The sequence below is a fragment of the Solanum verrucosum genome, unplaced genomic scaffold, assembly GCF_900185275.1.
Source record: "Solanum verrucosum unplaced genomic scaffold, falcon-dt-bn FXZP01000108.1, whole genome shotgun sequence".
In the NCBI taxonomy this organism is placed as follows: domain Eukaryota; kingdom Viridiplantae; phylum Streptophyta; class Magnoliopsida; order Solanales; family Solanaceae; genus Solanum; species Solanum verrucosum.
Window position 1 is genome coordinate 565,680 of NW_026020274.1, and position 23,222 is coordinate 588,901.

Genomic DNA, 23,222 nt, shown 5'->3' on the forward strand with positions numbered 1-23,222 from the left:
ACCATTCCATATGTAAATGGTGATTCTTTCTTCTCCACTTCCCCATAGCAATATGCTCTGCTTCCTTTCTTGACTGGAACTCGAAAAGAAACTGAATACCATTCATGTCGTAAATGTTGACATTGTGGATGCCTTTCCACGTTTGAATAGCCCACCTTCTGACTTCGTTCCGTGATGGAATTTCGTCATCCTCTGGGAAGCTTCTCACCAGACATCTGCTAAGGACTCCTTCTTCACAGAGTGTCTCCTTCTGATTTTCTGCTCTCCTATCAGATATGGCCCCCCATTTGCTCTTTTGAATGACCTCCTTATAACTTTCCTCTCCCTTGAGCCTCATAAGCGCAGGATTCCCCTGTTTCTCAGTAACATGTCCTGCCTCCTTAATGATGAAGCTTTCAATTTTTTTTGATAGGCCACCCCAGCCCTCATTAAAGATGTTTTCTGGCAGAATAATCACCGAACGTTCATGGCCATTAACCGCAATGATTGAGATGAATCTACCGTATTTATTGAACTTCAAAGAGCAATAAATGTAGGTAGAAAAGTCCTTGCATCTCCAGGTCTTAAATGACTTGCCTTTAATGCCAGAAGCCTCCCCTAGCCTTTTGCATATCCATAATAAAGCATCCCTGCTCAGCTTCATTCTCCTCACGTGTAGTTTCGCACTCTCCACCCACTCAAACCAGTTTCCTTTCGTGTTTCTAGACACAGTAATATCATATGATTTGACCCCAAGTCTGAAGTATATTTTGTTATCCATGGGAAAGAAAGAATAAGGGAGAAGAAAAAAAAAGGAATTGGGTTTCCGGCAAAGAGAGTTCACCGGATTATGGTTTCCTAAGGACCGGAAGGGTCCCTAGGAGATTGTCTTGGGATAAGTGCCTGAGAGGGTATTTTTTATATATAAGAATTCCCCAAATTTCGAAATCAAATGCTAAGAAACCTAATTAAATATAAAATTAATTATGTTTCTAATAGAATCAATTCAAAAACTTAGATTAATGGTGTGCTTGGCTCCTATTTTGAAGAAATTAGAGACTATAACCAGTATAATACTAATTACCTTCTTTGATTTACGACTAAGAACCAAAGATATGAAGTTAAAGAATTAATCTTACTTAGAAGAATCATTCTTTTAATGTTGTAAGATAAATCCCAAGTAGCCAACACACAAAGGTGTAAATAAGAGGAACTATCAATTATAATAATGTTCTAACGAAAAGAAAAAAAATCACCTCTATATATAGGGGAACTCTTCCCAAATAGCATGAGATTCGAATCCTACTTTTATGAAAATAACAATTCTAAAAACCTAACTAGGAAAATAAGAAAAAATCTTCCCAAAACTACATTGTTAAAGAATGACAAAAGTTCCACATTGGTGGTTAATGAGATGAGTGAACTCCTTATAAGGCTTGAGCAGTCCTCCTCCCTTTGAGCTAGTTTTTTGGGTGTGAGTTAGACCCAAGTCTTAATTTCACATGATATCAGAGCAGGGTCTATCTCACCCAATGTTGGGCCGCCCCCCCAAAAATAAAAATTTTCCACGCACCAGATGCTAAGCACTAGGCGTGAGGTGAGGTGTTAAAGAATAACAAAAGTCTCGCATTGGTGGTTAATGAGATGAGTGGACTCCTTATAAGGCTTGAGCAGTCCTCCTTCCTTTGAGCTAGCTTTTCGGGTATGAGTTAGGCCCAAGACATAATTTCACATACATAAATAAAATAAGAGAAGAAAGTACAATTTTGCAACAAAAATCCCAAATTTCCTTCAGCCACTTTTTGGGCAAAACTCACCCATTTCATCCACCTATTGAGTGTCAATTGAAGCCCTTTTAGGCTTGATTCTCATCTCGTTTTTTTTGCCTGAATTTTCAGCTCTTTTTTGTGCTCCATGTGGAATCTTCCTCTTGGGCTCCATGTGACCCCAATATTCTTCCTCTTGGACTTGGACCATGAAATACATGTAGCACATAGCCCATTCATCTTCACAACTCTTGGGCTCATTCTTGGGCTTTTCTTCCACGATAAGCATCTTTTTGATTTCCCATTGAAGTGTGTCAACCTTTAGTCGAAGTAACGGTGGATGCTATCTTCTCTTTAGCTTAAGCTGAGAGATCAATCCTTATGTCTCTGTTCTGGAGTTGTGTGTGCATGTACTCATATCCTAATTTATCATTGTTCCTATTTGCTCGTTTAACAATGTGGGAATGAATAGGGGATGTTTTGATATGTGTGACATCCATTGAAGTTAATTTTCTATGTGCTTGAGTTTTCACAAGATGAACTTGGAGAGGTAAACAATTAAACTGGAAGAACTATAAATCTAGATGCTTACGTATTTGACTTCCTAGACTCTTTACATGTTTAGAGGAGACAGGTGCAATCACACTGCAGATTAGTAGCTCCCTGGTGCTGCATAGATCAATAAAATATTTGCCTGTCTTATCGCCTTCAACAAAAAAACACACACGCACAAAAAAAAAGATACTACTTGAATCAAATTGGTTAATGTTTAACATAACTCATTAAAGAGGAAGGGTGGAGTTTTCAACTCTTTATATACATTCAATATGTTGAGCCGAGGCCCTTGGCTACAATGTTCGCACTCTTCCAAAAAATCCTAGTTTGGTTGTATAGATAATTGAAAGATTGAGTATTTAACTCCTATAAAATATATTGGTAAGCTGACTTTATTCAGATTGGAAAGGGGGGGGGGGGGATGTAGTTGTTTCCGGCATATAGTATCTCATACATTCTTTTTTGGAAACAAATCAAGTCTTAGCCATGCTATTCTCATCTGCGAATAGTGTTACCAAAAACCACCTTTTGTTAGGGTGGACTATGTGATCTAATCATTGTTTGGCTAAATTAGGGGAGTACCCCACAGAAGTTAAGCATTACTCTGTTTTTAGAAATGGTAAATGTAGATGTTAAATATTTTTCGTAAACAAGAATGCAGGTTTATTTTGATCCCTCATTATATAGATTAGTTACATTATAAAGTTAGTGTTCCAGTTGTATGCCTTAATTCACTGTCTATATTCTATTGTTTCCACACTTCAGGTACGCAATGACTGTGTCCTTTTGGCTGGATCTTTTCAGTTGAGGGAACAAGAAAGAGATAGATCTATGTTGTTGGAAGATCTCCATGCTGAGCGAAAGAAACTGCAAAGAAAGGTCAGGAACTCCCTTAATTAATTCAGTTTGCTCTTATCCTTTGTGGTGGAATTTTTATCTGTGCTCTGCAGTTGTTGTAGCCGAGGGTCTTTCAAAAACAACCTCTCTATCCTCTGCGTACACTCTACCCTCCCCATACCTCGCTTATGGGACCACACTGGATTTTTTGCTTTTGTTTCTCTGTAGTTGTCTGGTTGAATAACTGTGTACAATTATTATGTGAAGTTTTTACCTGCTTGCAACTTTCCATACAGCGTCTTTTCTAGGAAGTTAAGTATTTGGCAACCTATAAAGGGGAAAAGGCGGTAAAAATGAGCACCTATCCCCACCTACCTGTTGTCCTTTAGCCTTAATTTACAATCTGTGGTGACCCGAACTACATTTGGTGGTCGTATCTTAAATGTGTTGTAGCTCTTAAATAAAAAATTGAAGTCCTTTAAAAATTGAGGGGTTTTAGAAAATCATCCTTACGACTAGTAAGGTGTCTTACTTCATTATTTGACTTTCAAATGGATTCTTTTGTCTTCGAATAAGACGTTATAGATTGCTAGTATTATTGGTTTCACTCAACCCTGTCCTTTCTTTGCATGTTTTACTTTTAATAGAGATGTAACATCTTGGCTTCAAAAAAGAGAGGATAATTATGCAAACTAGGAATTATGATCTATTAATGCTTTTTGCCCTATGATGATGGCATTTGTCATTCATTTGTTTATACTCGAGATTTTAACTTTTCTGTTGTCACTTGTTTTAAATCTCTCACAAATCAAATCCTCGTCAATGCTGGAACAATTTTGTATCTTCTCTTCTGGCGGCTGATAATTTATTATTAAGGAAGTATAAATACGTTTTTGTGCTTGTTCAGGTTGCAGTACGGCGGGGGGGGGGGGGGTCAGAATATTCTACATTACAACAAGAACAATGCATCAACCCAAAGTTAATTGAGTTCATCTTTTGCTCTATCTGAAACCGCATTATATTCATCATTCCCTTTATCTATGATTGGGACTATTCTTTACACTCAATTTTTCCCTTTCACTCACTTTCTAGCGACTCTATTTGTTGCTCTCACACTTCCCATCTGATCACTCACTTCTTACTTTCTCAACTAAAATGACCACCTCTATTTGTATGGGGTGGGGGGGATAGAAGAATCTACTGAGAGGTATACTCTCTTCTAGAATGCTCCAACAATCTTTATCTAAACTACATTTCTAGAATCACCCTGTAATTTTTTATTTTTTTAAAAAAAACTGGTAGCTGTATCTATTTCTGTAATGACGAAATCAACACGTAGGTTGCACTGAAACCATATTTACCAAGGTACCCTATAATCTACTGTCCTGCTTCTATAATGTATTTAAAACATCAAAAAATTTCTCCTTCCAGATTGTCCACCAAATACTTGCTGGGACCATTCTCTATCTGTTCCTGTTCTTGGCCTGCACTCGTACTCCTTCCCAGGTCTGCAATGCTTCTGAGATTTTCACAGGCATGGACCATGAAATGTGTTTTGGGGATTAAGAACAGTCTCCATAACTGGCTTGTTACCTTACAGTGTAAGAACAGGTGGTTAACTGTCTCTGCTGTTTCACCACAAATGAAACATCTAGGGCATAGTGGCATTCCTCTCCTTATTAGGTTGTCTTGTGTGAGCACTGCCTCTTTGGCCAACAACCAAACAAAACAGGGAAACTTATGAGGTATTTGGCTTTCCATATGTTTTCCAGGGCCTCATTCTAGATTTCTTTGAACTCTCTAAAATTGCTTGAACATTCTGTAGAGTGATCACTTGAACAATCTAAAAATTTGTCTGGCTCTGGTCCCAGCTTTAGGAAATGGATCCTTTGGTCTGTTTCAGCATTAAAAGCTAGCTCCTGAGGTTCTAATCAATCCTCATTATTTTTTCTTAACCAATGCAGGACTCTTTAACTGAGTTGTACATTTATTCTTTTTCTGCTGGTTGTTGGTAGTATATTTATATGTCAAGTAGTTCTAATCAATCCTTATAACTTCTTGGAAACATGATTTTATGTGGTCTAGATTTATTCATGCCTGACGAATTTAGTGTGCCTCCTATTAGATTGTATTCCGCGCTGAACCTGAGAAATTCAAGAGAATGAAGGCTGAATGCGACGACTTTCTTGGGACTGTTGATAAAATTGTTACTACTACGGTTGGTTGGACCCAGAATTTTAAAAGCGTAAGTGTGGAAGAGATATCTGGCAAAGTGCGCAATTGGCAGGTAATGACTCAAGTAGATAAATGTCTATTGTTCTCTATTTGTTTTGGTATGTTTTCTACATAAATGTTTTCACTGAAAAAATCTAGCTTACCTCTAATCTTCAAGTGATTGGATGAGGCTGTATTGGAATGCCAATTTCTTTACAATGTCATACACTTAATTGATATTGCAGGAAACGGCTACAAAAGCCATAAAGCAGTTATCTAAAGAATATTCTTCGTACATGGATGTAATTCAGCCGGTCCAGACAGCTATATATGAAATAAAATTAGGACTGTCTCTGGCTTTTTCTGGTGCCTTAAGTGAAAAGTATCTGGAGGAACTAGGGAAGTTTGATATGGAATCTGTTCTGGTATTATCTTTCATTCCTTTATTTATTTTTGATAAGTGTCTTTCAATTCTTTTCCGATATATGTATTAACTTTCTCTGCAATGATGGACAGGCCGCAGTTTATGCCTTTGTGAAATTCCCAAGAGGGTGTGCATCAAAATCTGTTTCGTTTGATGCTGTCAATAACGGCGTGGAACTTTTGCATTATGATATTGAATTTCCAACAAGCATCTCAGCCCTGGATTTAAATTTGTTGGATAATCTTGTCAATTGTAAACAGAGAGTCAGTGCTGATAGCAAGGTTTGAGACTGTCTTTTGTTCTTAGGATTGCGTGTATATCTTCAAGTGTATCTTAATAATAGGAAAAATATTGTAATGTCTTCCTTCTTCGGCTTCTCATGCTTTGCTCATTGTGTTACTCTTCCAATTTTGGCAGGTATCATCCTTGCAACTGAGAACTGCAATGTATCAGAATGTTCTGGTTCGCGTGTTGCATTCTGTTGTTGATTCCCACTTCATGGATACGCCGTCCTTTAAGGTGAGGATGATTGTTGCTGTTGTTGGATGTATGTGCTTTGTATTAGTCATCCCAATATCATATGAACATAATCTGATATTCTGTTTCAGCTAACGGATAGGATATTTGATGAGTTAGCAAGCAACTGGATGCAAATGAAACTTCAAGTCAGAACAACAGAAGAGAATAAAGCTCAACAATTTAGGTTTAAACCGCGTTTATTCAAGATAGATAATATCCTTGAGATTGACATATCAGCTCTTGGTAGTTCGGCTTCAAATGAAAGTTTCTCAGAATGGAAAGAATTTCACTCTAGACAAGAATCTTCTGAGAAAGTAAGCATACACTGTTGGTTTCTTTCTTTTGTGCATCCAGTGATGGAACTTTGCTTTGCTGTATCTCTTTCCATTTGGTTATCAGTCTAATGTATTTCTACTCATGTAGCAGAATTCTGACGAAGAACCAGAAGCAATCATGGACGATTGGAACTATATAGAAGACTCCAGTTTGAATAACATGATCCACGTACACAATGAATTATTTGGCTCGACTGATATATATCAATCTGTAAGTATGCAATGCTAGTTGTATGGATGTTCTTACGATGTATTAGAGAGGGAAGCTTTAAGCTGGACAGAGAATTAGTTTTCTAAGGAGGTAGAGTTCATTTGGTACATTTTTATGTTGAGGTGGAATCGTTTCATTATCTGGGACATGTTAGGTTCTGATTCTATGATGAGGAATCTCTCTTCAGGCGTGTAGGTGCAACTTTACATGACTGATAATTAGTGTCTTTTGATTTATTATCACTCCTACATATTAGTCTTACTATCAATTATAGATGCATGAGCTGTATTTGAGATGGGAACCCTCACATCAATGTCATATAATTGTTTCCCACTTGCCTTGTGATATGTTATATGGCTTTTTGGAGGTATGTGTTTAACTATGGGGTAGTCTATAAGTGTATTCTGCTTGTATGACTGAACATTATATCTCTCTCAATGTGACGAATTATTTTATGAATCCAAGATGACACTATTTGCCTGCTAACATTTCAGTGTTACATTTGTATGAGAGCTATCAAACTCTCAGATATAAAGCTGGTTGGTACATTGCTGATCAGTATGCAATGGTACTGAATTTACTTTTGTTGTCAGGCGTGGAACTAATGCTCGTGCAGGGAGTTCTGAAACATTTTGTAACGTTTTTTCCTATTTGAAAAACAATTAGCTTGTTTCTGTCAGTACTCCAAAACATTTAGAATGTGTGTTCTTTTCTTGTGGACCTGAATTATTAAGATGAAGTTAAAATGAAGACCTACTCCTAAGTTATAGTCTCTGAACTTCCTTATGGGGTATGACATAAATTATTTAGATATTTCCATTTGCATCTGAAGCTCCTTTAGGCACATATAGGATGTGCCGTTGTGTAGGGATGTAAAAGTGCTTTTGTAATGAACACCCTTAGAATTGCACACACTTGTGTTTGTAACATGTTATTCTTTTTGTTTTTATTTCTCTGTATCCATTATATACTGGGGAATTTTTTTTTATCACATAATGTATGTTCTCTCTCTATAACTATCTATCTGTCTATCTATCTATCTTTATGTGTTTAAATACTGATCATGGTGTTTGAATTCAGCCTGGATGTTTCCATGTATCTGATGCAAGCAGATTGTCTTCCTTTACTGACTCTTACTTGTTGGGAGCAAAAATGATTAGAGGTAAAAACTTGGGAAACAGTTTTTCTGCATGCTTTGATAGTCTTATTATGGGAAAATTGGCTAAGCTCTCTGGCATCTTTATGCTTGCAGATCTAGAAGGTTTACCATCTTCCTCTTTGGACGCGAAAATTGCACCCGAACACTTGCTTCATCTATGTTTAGAGCATGAAACAACGTTCTGTTCATCAAATAAGTCAACCCTAGGATACAACTTTTACAAGGTTTTGATTGTTAATATCGTACTTCCTTTAAAATGCTTTTGCTTCTTTCCCCTCCTTTGGTACACCTTATTCACTTTAAAAATTTCTTCTAAATGATGTATTAGGAACCAAATTTCTCTATGTTGGCTAAAATGGTGGATCCATTAGTATCTCTTAAACAGCGAATTACTCTACTTTTGGAAGAACGGGATGAATATGCTCTTCAGAGAATCTTGGATATAATTGAAATGATCTTGGCTATGCCTCTTAGCACCCCATTGGCTAAGGTAGTGTATTGTATTTTTGCTTTGGAGAATTGTTTTTCATAATAGGGTGGAGGAAAAAATTGATATATTCATCGTTCTGGTTATCTTTTTCATGTATGCTTAATGATGTCATTTGAATTGCTAGTCAAATTCTCATTGTTTCTTTCTTTCCTTTCTTTGAAGGCGCTCTCCAGCTTAGAGTTTCTGCTTAGCAGAGTTCGGATGTTGCAAGAAACTGTAGCGAAATTTCCATTGTCTGGTAATTTACCATACTTTTTTTTTTATTAACATCTGATGATGTTAAATCATTCAGTAGCTTTAACCCTCTCTGTCATCTTTTCTGCCTCTCTAAAAATTCTGTTTCCATAGATTTTTTGGACCCCATATTTGCTCTGGTGTGCTCATGGTATAAGTTGGAATTCGAATCCTGTCCTGCTCTGCTTAATGAAGTTGAAGATCAGTTTGAGAAGAATGCAGGGAAGGTAACTTCTATTTCGGCTTGATTTTTTACTCAACATGCCTCCAAGCATGTTATCTTGGGTCTCTCTCTTTCTGCTAAACTTCAGAGCACTTCAATTGCTGGTAAACCAAAAACTTGTTGTCACAACTATGCAGAGAAAGTTATAATAATGATGTGAGCTGTGAGTCCTGAGAAAATTATGTTATGCAGATCAAATGAAAAAGATGTATCTTATGCGAATCAGAAGTCTGGTGATTTCCACAATATATTGTTTTTAACTCAGGTCTACCAGACTATCAATGCATATGACAAAAAACTAGTCACTTCTACAGTATGATGCCAGCCAAACATTAGTATGCGCTTCTGAGACTAGTTTTTTCACATTGATGTTACTTGCAATCTGCATTCTTTGTTAACTAGGAGTTGGGACTTGGATGCATGAGCTGTATTCTTGATTTGAATTTCCTTTGTCTGTGTAGTGTCGGTGTATATCAGAAATAAAACTTCTTGTTAATTTATTTTGGTGGTTTAAACATGTTTGAGTCTGGTTTAGCTCGAAGCATGTCACGGTTCTTATAAGCAAATGAAGTTTCAGATCTACTTTTCTTCCACAGTTGCAGAGCCTTCTGGATGCTATCGAATTACAGAATTTGCAGTTTTTATTGTTAGATTACTTTTTCCTTGGATCATATGTTAATTTTATCCTCAAACTGCAGTTGTGGTTGCCACTATATTCAGTTCTTCGACGTGAGCAGTGTGCTGATACTGATGAATACAACCTTACTACTATTAGAAGGCATGTGCTTCTCTTTGTTTTCTCTCAAAATTTGATACATTTTCATCGCTAATGCTTGTCAATCATTCAGCCTGAAGGAGTTCATTGAGATGTCCAGTATCGGTGAGTTTAAGAAGCGCCTGCAGCTCCTGGTCGCTTTTCATGGGCATATTTGTGCTGGTTTAAGGAATGGAACCTATTCAAGGTAGAGGAAAAGATTCCTTTTATGTATGTAAATGTGCCTAGATTCTGTAATTTCAAGCCAATATATGGCACAATGAAACATGGTCATCATGCATAAACTGTGTACTGAAGTGTATATAAACCATTGAAAATGCTGATTTGAGAAAAACTGTGCAGCCTTTGTCTGGAGGGAAGTGTTAAAATCCTCTACAACAGCTTTGGCTTCTATGCACAATTCTTGCCAATGTGAGTTCTCTACTGTGCCAAAAAGAGAAATTGATAATACACTTCAAGCGCTTTTCATTCATGTCTTTTAAAGTGATATTTCTTATTTTTTCTAAATTTTCTTTTCTCTGTCTTTTTCTTGGGCAAGGATTTTGGAGCACATTGGAACTAATAGAAGGAAAATTGAGGCAGAGGTAAATGAACTTGTTAAGCTATGCAGATGGGAACGTTTTGAAGATTACTTAAGCATAGAAAGTTCCAGGAGAACCAGGCAGAAGCTCAGAAAGATCATGCAGAAATACACTGTGAGTCGTGCTATTTTTATTGACTCATCTTCAAGTTGATTTTTCATCTCTCCATTTGTTGCTGCACAATTGGGACTGGAAAGTGAAACTTATGTTAGGTGTGTCCTTCTAGCTTGAGTTTATGTAGCTTTTCCTAATGATTTCCTCAGCGATTTCTCTACTTGTACATTAAACTAATCATCCCATTACTCTGAGTTTGTAGTTGTCATCTTGCTCTTTAGAATTTACTTTTGGGTAGATTATGATGTCAGTGTTCTGCTACGGTTTGATAAAACCAAACTTAACTTTCTAATTATTTCTTGCTTTTTTTGGTATTTATTTATTATTTTATTTTGAGCGTGTGAATGTGGAATAAAATGTCAATTCAGATTATCTCAACATTATAAAGCTATTCCTGTGTTGCACTCTTTGTCAATTGAAATAGTTTATCTTATGTAAATATTTCTTCTAGCTTTTCTCATACATTTTGATTTACTGATGTAGGACCTGCTGCAGCAACCTGTTATGCTTTTAATCAACCAAGAAGCAAAACGAAGTGGGATAAATCCCCAAAGTACTGATGAACCTAGTCTCTTGGATTCTTTTGAAAGGAGCAGAGCTCTTCTAAATATTGTCCTAGATCAGAAGCAGTCAAAAATGGACAGGTGATCTTGTCTCCATGTTGCTGTCTTTTAATTAGTTTACTTGAAGTCTTATCAACTTGCTGCTTTTCAACCACAGCCCTTCATGGTTTTCCGATTGGTGGAAGAAAGTAGAGAATGCTGTACAAGGTTTGCACCTCGATGTATCAACAGATACAGATCTATCTAGGCTCGTAGAAGGTTTATTCTTTTCTTTTCCTTTGACTGTGTTCAGGCAACATATAATTCCCTATTTCCTATTGTTGAAGATTCTGAAAGTTGCATATTTTGAAAATAATCAGGGGTTGCAAATGTCATCAAAGATGGTCAGGGCTTCAAGTCTTCATGCCTGTTATATCTGGATGAGTGGAAGCAACTCAGACAAACGATCGAGGATGTATGTGGTACTGCTATAGACTGTGTTGATGTTTGGGTGGATGCAAGCAAGAAAATGGGAAAGAGAAGGGTATTCTCTGATTTTCTGAAGCTCTTGGATAGCTGTGGTCTATCAAAGCACAGAGCCTTGTTTATGGAGGTAAATATAAGTTAGTCCATGGTCTTCCGATAATATGTTCTTTCCCTTATTCGCCATCATTTCTTCATCCAAGTGTTCATTTCGACTGAATCTTTTTGTCTATTGTAATTTATCATTTCCAGCTTCTGATCTCTACTTGATCTTTTTATGATGTCCTTTTCATTGTGTACAGGAGCAATGGAGAGTCAATATATTAATGTCCTGGTTCCTCCAGCCGTCTTATGATGTTCAACATCTACTCCTAACACAAGGTCCACCGGCCTCTAAAGATTCTGAAGTTAGTCGCGGGGAGCTCCAATGTTCACTAGATGAGAGTTTGGAAACCAAATGGAAAACGGCTAACCTGTACTATTTTAAGAGCATCAACTCGGTGCATGTTTTGCAGCAAATTTGCCTAAATTTCCATAAGGATTTTACTCTTGAGCAGGTAACATATGTGAACTGATGTTACTAAAAAAAATTAGATTATCATGTCAATTCTACCTATCATGTTTGGTTTAATTTAATTCTTGCTGGCTAAGTAGCTCAGACTCTTCATTTTCGGTGCTGCACCTGTATCGACACAACATGGGTGTAGGTGTGGTATCAATACCCAATCTGGTCAACCAGTTTTGGGTACTTTGAGCAAAATCGACGGAGAAATTCCGGATAGATTCAATGAAATCTGTAATCAAAACAAGAGCTAAGATGAAATTGAAGAAAATGGAATACCTTGTATATAGAATTTTATGTCACTCTTTTTCTTTTTGTTCTCCTCAAGGCTCAAGTTGTCCACCACATAATATCTCATAATTTAGGTTATATAACTCTAATTTTAGGTATTTGAATTATTTCTAGCTGAATCATTCGTATCCGTACCTTGATCCGTATCCCCGAATCTTAAACCGTAGATCATGTATGATCCGACCTCTAGATCTGCACCCGTATCAGACACTTGCACCTAAGTCCGAGCAACGTAGCTTTCTTGACAAACAAATAAACAAACAGAGGAGGGTTGTGATAGGTTGATGGCCAACATAACATTCAGAATAATCTAATAATCCTGACTGCTGAAGCACCTAAATAGAGTAATGGTTAAGGAGTACACATATGAGCCGATTCCAAGTAATTTGGACTGAGCCATAGTTGATATATTGATTGACAAACCCCATTTACTGAATCGATTAAGTCTTATATTAGTTTTACTTGCTCGTTCAATTATCTATTTGCTTTGGGTTGTTTTTATTATAGCATTTGTACCTCTTTCTTGGTTATAATCTCACTTTCTTGTAATGCAGGTTAACAAGTCTGGATCTTACATTGACCACCTCACTAGCATTCAACAAGAGCAACGGGAGGTCGTATATGCTTTTTCTCAGCGACTCAAATGTTTGAAAGAATTGTTATTGCCTTTGGCTAGCTTATCTTCTGGTAATATCCCTTTCACAAATGTGACATGTGATCAATCATTCACCGAAAATCAGCACTGCATATACAAGTGTCTTTGGCAACAAAAGGTACGTTAACTTCTTAGTCTGAGTTCAAATTTCCCCCCCTCTCCTCATTTTGATGGGTAATTGAAAGTTTAATTCATATTTTGCAGCAACTTTTTGATAACTTGTATGGCATGTTGTATGAAGAGCACTTGTTTGTGCAAACTGTCGAAGATTTCCATTTGAATACTTGTCCAAGTGTTAAAGACAGTGCAATGCAGATTCGCCTTTTCATTGAGAATCATTTGCCCATCGTTCAGGAATCTAAGGTTTACATACTCTTCTAGTTGTCCCTTTTTTCGAACAGTTTTCTGTACATTCTAGTTCTTCTTACACTCAGGCATGCTATTAAAATATCAGTTGCACTAACTAGTTATGGGAATTATGGCAGGATTTGTTGGACAGTTATCTTATTGGCATTCATGGAGTTGGAAGAAAGGAAGAAACTCCATTGCATCCTATTGCCATCACGAAGGACATGAAGCAGTTGGTATATAAGAATTTTGATTTAATCAACGACTTTAAGGTTGACTTTCGTGCTTTCCATGGACAAGATGAAGTTGGAGTAACCGTTAAAGATATCGTGCTTGGAAACTCCATTAAGGATATCCTGCTTGGAAACTTTGAGGAGATATTTGACAAGGTCTCCCAATGCTCTACGCTTTACTGACAGTAACTTCTAAGTAGTTGGAGAACTTAAACTGATTTTGATGCAAGTCATCATATGAGTCTGATGTGTTAAATTGTGATATTTTTGTTAAAGTTGCATATATTATTGGCTACAAAATGCATTCCAATAATTGGGACTTTTAAACATTTCAGACCAACTTCATACATAATCAATTTAAATCAAGAAGCACATCTGAAGAGTGGGCCCAAGATTTCATCCACTATACAGGAGATACTACTGCACTTCAAGCTGAATTTGACAACGCCTTGGTGAAAACATACAGATCTATCATAGAAACTTTGAAAGGTCTTGTGACTTTGAAGAATGGTCGTGCTCCTCCTGATGGTGTGAATATCAATGCTTTGAAAATTCTCCTCGAATCAGCAACAAGGCATCTACAATCAGATCTTAGTGATCAATTAGTGAATACTATTCATCTTGGAGTAAGTAATATATGATCTTATTCATTAACCTATATCATTTTTAAAAAAAGACCTTATTCATTATATCTGTCAGGTACAAATACCAGCTTCCAATTCTGATTTTTCTCTCATTTTATACAGGGAGAGTTATTGAACGGTTACAGCGCCGGAAATGCGAATGCCTATTCGGATGTCAGAGCACATGTAGAAAATATGTATTCACTGTTGGATGTGATCATTGCCTTCGGCGATGGTCTTCTGCATGATTTTCTTATCATGCATAGAATGGTAAGTTTTGCTTGATTGCCCTATCCTACTTCTGGTTATATGTGATGTGTGGCTAAGGTCAATATATTATATGCTTCTTCGGATCAATTTTCCTCCCTTTACCACCCTCCTAAAAAAGTTATGTATTCATTCTAGAATGTTGTCATCGCCTTAAGTGATGGGTCTTCACTCTTTTTTTTTTTTTTGTTGAAACTGGTTGGATTCTTCAGCATTAAGGGCATGCTGGTCACCACCAAAAAATGTCAGTTACAAGCTTCCTATCAAATCTACAATCTGGTCTGTATATCTACTATATACACAACTGTTTACACCAAAAAAGTAAGGATACTATTCAATTCCATTTGACCTTGTGAATGGAATTGGATCTATTTTCAAAACATCGACCATTCCTTTCCTTCCAAACTGACCACCATATACATGATGGTATGAACCTCCACCATGATGGGTCTTCACTCTTCTGCATGATTTTCTTGTCATCCATAGGATTGTAATTGTTCCTTGCATAGGCTCCTGAATCCTGGTTATCTGTTTAATGTGTCCTTATATTCTTGCTTGTTATGGTCAATATATGGGATGCTGCTTCCGATCAATTTTCCTTCTTTTACCCCCCCCCCCCCCTCCCCCCCAAACCCACCCACCCACATACACAACTTTCTTTTACTAGGGTAAATATTTTACCCCACATCCCACTTAAAAAAGAAGAAAAAATAAGTCTAATTTGGAAGCCCAGACGAATTTCAACTTCCTTGGTAAATTGGCCAGTTCACATAGGATCCTAGTTATTCTATCAGTGTTGACGTTAGATTAGATGTAGTCAAAACAGGTTTTCATTAAACTGCTGCAACCTGAGGGTATGCACTTCTCTTTTTGCTCTAAGAAATCCTTGCGAGTAGTGGGACTCACTAACAATAAGAAAAACAGTAAACTTGAACTAAGAAAGAGATCCTAGATGATAAAAGAGGCAAGAAGGTATGAATGGGGAGTTCCTCTGTTATGTAAGATAGCTAAGTTGAGTCTGACCAAGTGGTGTTGAACTTATTTATCAAGATCAACACACACACAGAGATCTAATTAAGCAGCTCTGGACTAATTCAATAGTAAAATCAGTTTAGACATACTGGTTCAGACACTTTCTGGATTAGAAGACATTAGGGAAGACTGTTATCTCCAAGTCCTAGCTTTGTCTCTATAGCTACTTTGTTTCACAAATCATTATTTATAAACTTTTCTCGATGATTTTGACAGCTATCTATGATGACCCATGTGCTGGCAAACATTTTTGCTTCACTATTTGCCAAAGGTTTTGGTACAAAAGAAGAGGACACGGATGATGCCAACCAAGATTTAATTCAAGATCAAAGTGGAACAGGTATGGGTGAGGGTAGCGGAATGAATGATGTCAGTGATCAAATAAATGATGAAGATCAGCTCATTGGCACATCCGCTGATGTAAGATATGACAAGCATACCTATTATGTTTTGCTTTCACTTTTCTCCCTTCTCTTCCAATTTTCTTTATTATACAATAAGAGTAACGGTATGGCTCACACCTTCTCGGTTCTGCTTTTGTAGAGAGATGAAGAGAACACTTTGGGTGACGCTCCAAGTAAAACTGACAAAGGAATTGAGATGGAGCAAGATTTTGCCGCTGATACCTTTAGCGTAAGTGAGGATTCTGGGGATGATGAAGACGGCGATGAAGAAAATGAAGAACTGGAATCTGCTATGGGGGAAACTGGTAATCAGGGTGAAGCAGTTGATGAGAAACTATGGGACAAAGGTGAGGATAATCCTAGTACGGCGGATGAAAAGTACGAAAATGGCCCATCAGTAAGAGATAGTGGTATTGACAGAGAGCTTCGAGCAAAAGATGATTCTTCTGAAGCTGCTGATGAAGCTGGAGGACTTGATCTTGACAAATCAGAGGAGCAGGCTGATGAAAATGGAAATGATGAAACTTGCGAAGGAATGGAAGATATAAATATGGACAAAGAGGATGCATATGCAGATCCTACTGGATTGAAGCTTGATGAACATGAGGAAGGTCCTGAAGATGATTGTAATATGGATGAACCAGAGACTGCTGAACCGATGATGGAAGATGATTTGGACCAGCAAGGCAATCCTGCTGATGAAAATGAGGGAGATGAAAGAGCTGATTCAGATGCAACTTTTGATGAGGCAGACCCTGAGCATTTGGAGGAAAGTTCTGGAGGAGCTGGTGAAGAAGGTGATCCTGCAAATGACACAAAAAAGGAACCAACAACAGAAAATAGAGAGATGCTGCAATCGGACACTTCTCAATCTGTGAGTGATAATGTCCCAACTGCTGCGTCTGAGCCTAGAGGTGAATATAATCAAGCAAATTTAAAAGATGCTGCTCCTGAAGCGAAGGGATCTGATGTTAGTGGGCTTCAACATGACCTTGCTCCCATGAGAGGTTTTCCTGATGCCTCTATGGTTGAAATCATGGCTTCTGATTCTTCAAATGGACAAAAACTGGGCAGTGATCAACCTGAAAATCCTTTACCTCCAGCTGATTCATCACATCAAAGGATTCAACCTAACCCTTGTCGTAGTGTGGGTGATGCCCTTGAGGGGTGGAAAGACAGAGTCAAAGTCTCCCTTGATCTCCAGGAGAGTGAAGCTCCAGATGATTTGGCTGCTGAAAATGCAAATGAATATTCATATACTGCTGAATTTGAAAAGGGAACAGCTCAAGCACTTGGGCCAGCAACAGCTGATCAAGTAGACAAAAATGTACATGGAAACGATCTTGAAAGAGAAACTGTAACTACAGAGAGAAAAGATGACATTTCTGAAATGGAGATTGAGACTGAAGCACATACTATCAGTAATTCTGCTTTAAGTTTCAGCAATGACAAGGGCAAGGGATCAGAGATGATGAACACTGAGGAGCAACTGGAATCACCATCTGAAGTTGATACTAGAGATGGTACTGCTGTCCCTAGTTTGTCCCAGAGTTTGGTATCAGTGAACAGGACCTTTTTGTCTGAGGACATAAATCGGCTTAGCGAGCTCTCAGTAGATGATGACGACCTGGGCAAGGCCCGTAACCTTGAGGTGGTATCCAATGAGATGAGAGAGAGTGCCACAACTCTCTGGAAAAATTATGAACTTCGAACTACGAGGTTGTCTCAGGAATTGGCTGAACAGTTGCGTTTAGTAATGGAACCGACTTTAGCTAGCAAGCTCCAGGGAGATTACAAGACCGGGAAAAGAATTAACATGAAGAAGGTAATTCCATATATAGCAAGTCATTACCGTAAAGATAAGATATGGCTTAGGAGAACTCGGCCTAACAAACGGAACTACCAAGTGGTAATTGCCGTGGACGATTCCCGCAGCATGTCTGAGAGCGGTTGTGGAAGTTTAGCCATTGAAGCATTGGTGACTGTTTGCCGTGCAATGTCTCAGTTAGAAATAGGACAGCTATCAGTTGCAAGCTTTGGTAAGAAGGGGAACATTCGCGTATTGCACGATTTTGATCAGTCATTCACTGGAGAGGCTGGTATCAAGGTTCGTCTGTGTTCACACATACATGCTTCTCCCAATCTGTCGCAGTTATTGGTTTGGGTCATTTTGATAGAAGTTGATTGATATATAGTTGATGTTTTCTGTATATACAGATGATCTCTAGTTTGACTTTTAAGCAAGAAAACACAATAGCAGAGGAACCGATGGTTGATCTTTTGAAGTACTTGAATGACATGCTTGATGCTGCAGCTGCTAATGCCCGGCTACCATCTGGACACAATCCTCTAGAGCAGCTTGTTTTGATAATAGCTGATGGCTGGTTTCATGAGAAGGTAAATTTCTTTGGTGAAGTGTCGGTGAAGTTGCCACCTTTCACATTACTGTTTACACATTCTATTTTACTTTTTACTGTAGGAGAACATGAAACGCTATGTCAGAGATCTCTTAAGCAAAAAGCGAATGGTCGCGTTTCTTGTGGTGGATAGCCTACAGAAATCCATATTGGACCTTGAGGTAACCACTGAACTTCCCTTTTTTTTTGCATTAGGTTCTTCATCTTGTACCTTTTCATAATTCTTGAAGTAAGAAAGTTTCCCAACATGATTGATTCTCTCACCCTTTTTCAGGAAGCCACCTTTCAGGGCGGAGATGTTAAGCTTTCGAAATATTTGGATTCATTCCCCTTCCCTTATTATGTTGTGCTCAAAAACATTGAAGCACTTCCCAGGACACTTGCTGATTTATTAAGACAGGTGACTATATATCTCAACAAACGATTGCTCTCTTTCAATCCTAGATTTGTTTTATTGAGTTATTGTTAACGCAAGTACTGAATCATGATCTTGATTTTCCCCCATGCAGTGGTTTGAGCTTATGCAACACTCGAGAGAATAGTTTGCCAACTCCGAGAGGTGTACATAATATCTTTCTCAGCCTTTTGGCTCAGATCAAGTGTACAGATGATTCATGTATTTAGGAGAAGCTCGGTAAATCACATCCTCGCAATCCATCTCCTTTCCGGATGACAGACAGTGAAGCTTTTCTTGGCTTTAGCTTTATTTTTCCCCCTCTCGGAGGGGGTGAAAATGGCCTCTTCCTACCTTCTTTTCATGTTGTAACTATGGAAACTTACCTTAATAGTGCCAAAGTAAATATTATACAAGCTTTATCTTCTGATCAGTTTCTGAGCTAACAATTTAATGATAATCAATCTGGTTGCTTGTTTCATTTCTTTTCTTTTCTTTTGTTACTGATATAGGTTTTCACAAAATCAAGGGAATTCCAGATTTTGGCAAAATTCAACCTGTAAATGTTCTTGCTAATATTTGTGACGGGATTCAACTTTGACAATGTGAAAATTAGTGTTGGATTAGACTAGATTCAATCCAGTGTTACCTGTGTTCTTTTTCATGTTATTTAATGGAAATAACTGTGAATTGCAGGTGATATATGTTACCATTACAAATGCTAACATTGTCAATGATACAAATACAAATTGTAATACATAAATACAATACACAATTCAACAAATGAACATAAATGTATGTGAATAGAAATATAATTTGTTACAAATTATAGCAACGATACGATTGTATTTGTTAATATACTTGATACAACTTATTTGCATCAAGTAATTGAATACAATGGTCTTTGATACAATTCATTAATACAAATCAATACTATTTATGAAACAATTATTGATCAAATATATAAATTTATTGAATTTTGATCACATCTTTTTTCTTAAAATTTGCTCTTCATTTAATTCAACCAATGATCATGGACTAAACGATATTTGCCCAAAATAAAATAAAAAATAAAAAGGACTTGTCTAGAGGATCATTGCCACAATTCCCACAGGCTGAACTGCCAAAGTGTTGAACATGCTTGCGTTGGACCCTAAAAGCTGTCACTTGGTTATACGTCATTTTTATTTGTCACTATTTTAGTTTGGCATATTTAATAAAAAATAATTATTGATATAGGTATTTTACTAAACTATTCATATTAAATGGAAAAGTTTTGAAAAATGATTTGGAGAATAAGTATTTGATGCTAAGAGTAAAATATGAAAAAAATAATTATTTTTTCTTGATATGTCAAAAATAACAAGTAAAACTGAAAATCTATTTTAGAAATAAGTGACATGTAAAAGTGAACGGAGGAAGAGTATGTTCAAAACTTATTCTGGAAAGTTAAATAATACAACATTCCAAAGTTCTAAAATTCTGTTCATGTTCATCTTTCAATGTACGTGTCACTCAGCAAACTATTAAATTAAAACACTATAGCTAAGTGGCATAAATATAAATAAATACGTGGCTAAGGCAAAATCAAACAACACACACAATATACAAGTGATACCAAAACACATAATTTTGTATTAGTATATATATAGAAGATAAAGCTAGCTGCTTTTCAGAAGCAAGAAATAATTAATTTAAGTGGAATTAAGAAGAATTTGTTATTGAAAAAAATATATTAATATGGCATCATCATCAATAGGACCATGGTTGGGTGGTGGACGGCGTACAGATATGGGTTTTGTAAGCCCATTTTCATCTGATGTATGGGATCCATTGGGCCTGGGCTTTGGTGGTGAATTGGGCTTTGGTAGTGGATTGGGCTTCAAGCGTGGTGGTGACGATGATGTTTCTGCTTTGGCCCACGCAAGTGTGGATTGGCGTGAAACTGATCAAGCTCATATTTTTCGTGTTGATATTCCTGGTTAACCATCTAATCCCTTTATAACTTTTTTGAGAATAATGGACATAATTGCTTTTTATAGTTAAAGTTTTAATAATTGTGCTTTATAGCTATAGTTTCCTTTCCTATGAAGGTTGTGATTTATATAAATTTTTCAGAATTTTATTCACTTGTCAATCTATACAAATAGGGTAAAATTATATACGAATAGCGATTTGAATTATACAAATTTTGAATTTATACAAATAAGGCGAATAACAAGAATTGGGAAACTCTTAATTAAAGAGTTCTAAAAAGAGTAGAATCCCTTTTTAATAAAGGTAAGAAACAAATTGAAATTGGATTTATATCATGGATTTGAATTATACAAATTTTGAATTTATACAAATCAGAATAACAAGAATTGGGAAACTCTTAAAGAGTAGAGTCCTTTTTTAAGGAAGGTAAGAAACAAATTGAAACTGGATTTGAATTATATAAATTTTGAATTTTAAGAATTGGAAAAAGAGTAGAATCCCTTTTTAAAGAAGGTAAGAAACAAATTGAAATTGGATTTATATCATGGATTTGAATTATACAAATTTTAAATTTATACAAATCAGAATAACAAGAATTGGGAAACTCTTAATTAAAGAGTTCTAAAAAGAGTAGTCCTTTTTTAAGGAAGGTAAGAAACAAATTGAAACTGGATTTATATCATCAGGATTTGAATTATACAAATTTTGAATTTATACAAATTAGGCGAATACCAAGAATTGGGAAATTCGAGTTTTAAAAAGACTAGAATCCCTTTTTAAGTAAGGTAGAAACAAATTGAAACAAAGGAATATTTTGTTGAAATTATAACAAGTGGATTGGTTTTTCAAATGGCAGGTGTGAAGAAGGAAGATCTAAAGGTGCAAATTGAAGATGACAACATACTGGAGATTAGCGGTGAAAGAGTTAAAGAGGAAGAAAAAGGGGATGACAAGTGGCACCGCGTGGAGCGTAGACGTGGCAGTTTCTGCAGAAAATTTCGGCTACCGGAAAATGTCATCGTGGAAGGTATAAGTTGTGGGCTTGAAAATGGAGTTTTAACTGTGAATGTACCCAAGAAAGAAACACAACAAATTCCAAAAAATGTTAAGGCTATAGGCATAGCTTAGATCACTTTGGATTTGGACTTTGGTACAGTCATGTCTATTGTGTATTTACTTCTACTACTACTAGTTTTTGCCTTTGTGAATATAGTATATAGTATGTGTGTATAAGGCCTTTAAATAAATGGATCACTTGTATGTACAAATTAAATATGAGATAATTTTATTCTATTTTTAGTTTTGTGTGTAATTAGATCATTGAATAAGCTTGTCTTATCTAGTTTGCAAAATAGATGCAGGATAAGGGGCTAATAGTTTGACACATTTTTATATTTAAAAAATTAAATGGCACATTTCTATGGAGTTTGCTTTTCTTTTTTTTAATTAGAAATTTTGGATTCGATCTTGAGAAAGGTTTTATTTCTCCTAGAATAGAATCTCATTCGAATATTATAATTCACAGTTTATTGATGTGAATGAATTATTTAATTTTCTTATCTAGTATGGGGTAACAAATTATTAACTTGTTATGAATTATGGAACTTATGTTCTTACTGTAAGTATAATTGTTAAATAAACTTTTTTGATTTACAGTAAGTATATATTTGTTATATAACCAGTTATGTGGATGCACTCTTAAAATTAGTCTTTTATATATTTTTACTATAGCTTTTTGATAAGCTACCAATAGATAGCTTATTGGTTGGTTAGTTAGTGGATTAACATATTGGAAAGTCAATATTTGATAACTTAAATTGTTAAGTATAATTATTTGTTCAAATCGTTCAATAAGAAGCCCTATGCAGGATTAAGATTTTAATTTGACAGATTTGAAGTGTAGTTAAATAAAAATTAAAATCAATGTTAAAGAAACACAAGTCAACAGCATTTCCCAAGTACAAAGGTAAGATGCATTCTTTTTATTCTTTAGCTTGTACTTTGAGATTAAATAATTTTGCAAGCTCAAAATTAAATAATTAGATTTTTATTATTATTAATTGTTGTACCATTAATGTTAAATTGAAGCAGCGCATCATACAAAAGAACAACAATATCAAACTCACTTTTAGGAAAGAGAAAAAAACCGTGTAAGTTATTTTTATAATCTAGCGGAATAGTTGATTAAAATAATATATATTTTTTGAAAATTTGAAAGGATCTTTGATGACAATTTGATTAAAAATATTCAAAAGTTGCACAATCAAAATACGACTTTGATTCATCTTTACTCAAATTTGGACAATTATATGAGTTGGTAAGCTTTTGAAATGGAATATATTTTAAAATTCTATTGATTCTTATCCTATATGAATATGACAGATTTATTTTAGGGAAGATAATTTTGATGTGATCAAATAAAAAATAATTTATTAGTTAATCATTTTGATGCAAAACTAATCAACAACGCAATGGATTTTATTAAGTTATCAACTCAACCTGCATATATCCTTTGGTTCCATTAGCAACTATATCCACTGACCATATAGTCATATACATATTGGCTTCACGTATGGTT

General features: G+C 36.0%; 2 protein-coding genes across 2 annotated transcripts in view; both read left to right on the plus strand.

Moving 5' to 3' along the window:
* Window positions 1–19,147, plus strand: part of LOC125834148 (midasin) — a 52,258-nt gene extending 33,111 nt beyond the window's left edge. The window contains 31 exon segments of the mRNA XM_049513340.1: window positions 3,066–3,179; window positions 5,263–5,424; window positions 5,597–5,776; window positions 5,868–6,056; window positions 6,193–6,294; window positions 6,384–6,608; window positions 6,718–6,840; window positions 7,921–8,002; window positions 8,093–8,223; window positions 8,328–8,489; window positions 8,652–8,727; window positions 8,838–8,950; window positions 9,645–9,724; window positions 9,795–9,908; window positions 10,064–10,132; window positions 10,260–10,416; window positions 10,900–11,060; window positions 11,137–11,237; window positions 11,339–11,571; window positions 11,744–11,998; window positions 12,849–13,067; window positions 13,154–13,312; window positions 13,435–13,686; window positions 13,866–14,156; window positions 14,277–14,423; window positions 15,669–15,872; window positions 15,996–17,963; window positions 18,074–18,253; window positions 18,336–18,434; window positions 18,548–18,673; window positions 18,783–19,147. Coding sequence (XP_049369297.1) covers window positions 3,066–3,179; window positions 5,263–5,424; window positions 5,597–5,776; window positions 5,868–6,056; window positions 6,193–6,294; window positions 6,384–6,608; window positions 6,718–6,840; window positions 7,921–8,002; window positions 8,093–8,223; window positions 8,328–8,489; window positions 8,652–8,727; window positions 8,838–8,950; window positions 9,645–9,724; window positions 9,795–9,908; window positions 10,064–10,132; window positions 10,260–10,416; window positions 10,900–11,060; window positions 11,137–11,237; window positions 11,339–11,571; window positions 11,744–11,998; window positions 12,849–13,067; window positions 13,154–13,312; window positions 13,435–13,686; window positions 13,866–14,156; window positions 14,277–14,423; window positions 15,669–15,872; window positions 15,996–17,963; window positions 18,074–18,253; window positions 18,336–18,434; window positions 18,548–18,673; window positions 18,783–18,815 — 6,507 coding nt within the window. The 3' untranslated portion in view covers window positions 18,816–19,147.
* A 1,260-nt stretch (window positions 19,148–20,407) lies between these two features.
* Window positions 20,408–21,772, plus strand: LOC125833825 (17.6 kDa class I heat shock protein 1-like). Its single transcript, XM_049512990.1, has 2 exons — window positions 20,408–20,648; window positions 21,501–21,772. Exons 1-2 carry the CDS (start codon window positions 20,408–20,410, stop codon window positions 21,770–21,772), a joined length of 513 nt encoding a protein of 170 aa, XP_049368947.1.
* The last annotated feature ends 1,450 nt before the right edge of the window (window positions 21,773–23,222 follow it).

Bases quoted from the DNA above. Each gene is read 5' to 3' on its own strand.
- LOC125833825 (XM_049512990.1), top strand. From the start codon at position 20,408: ATGGCATCATCATCAATAGGACCATGGTTGGGTGGTGGACGGCGTACA. The intron at 20,649-21,500 runs GTTAACCATCTA...TTCAAATGGCAG, and splicing joins TTTTCGTGTTGATATTCCTG to GTGTGAAGAAGGAAGATCTA.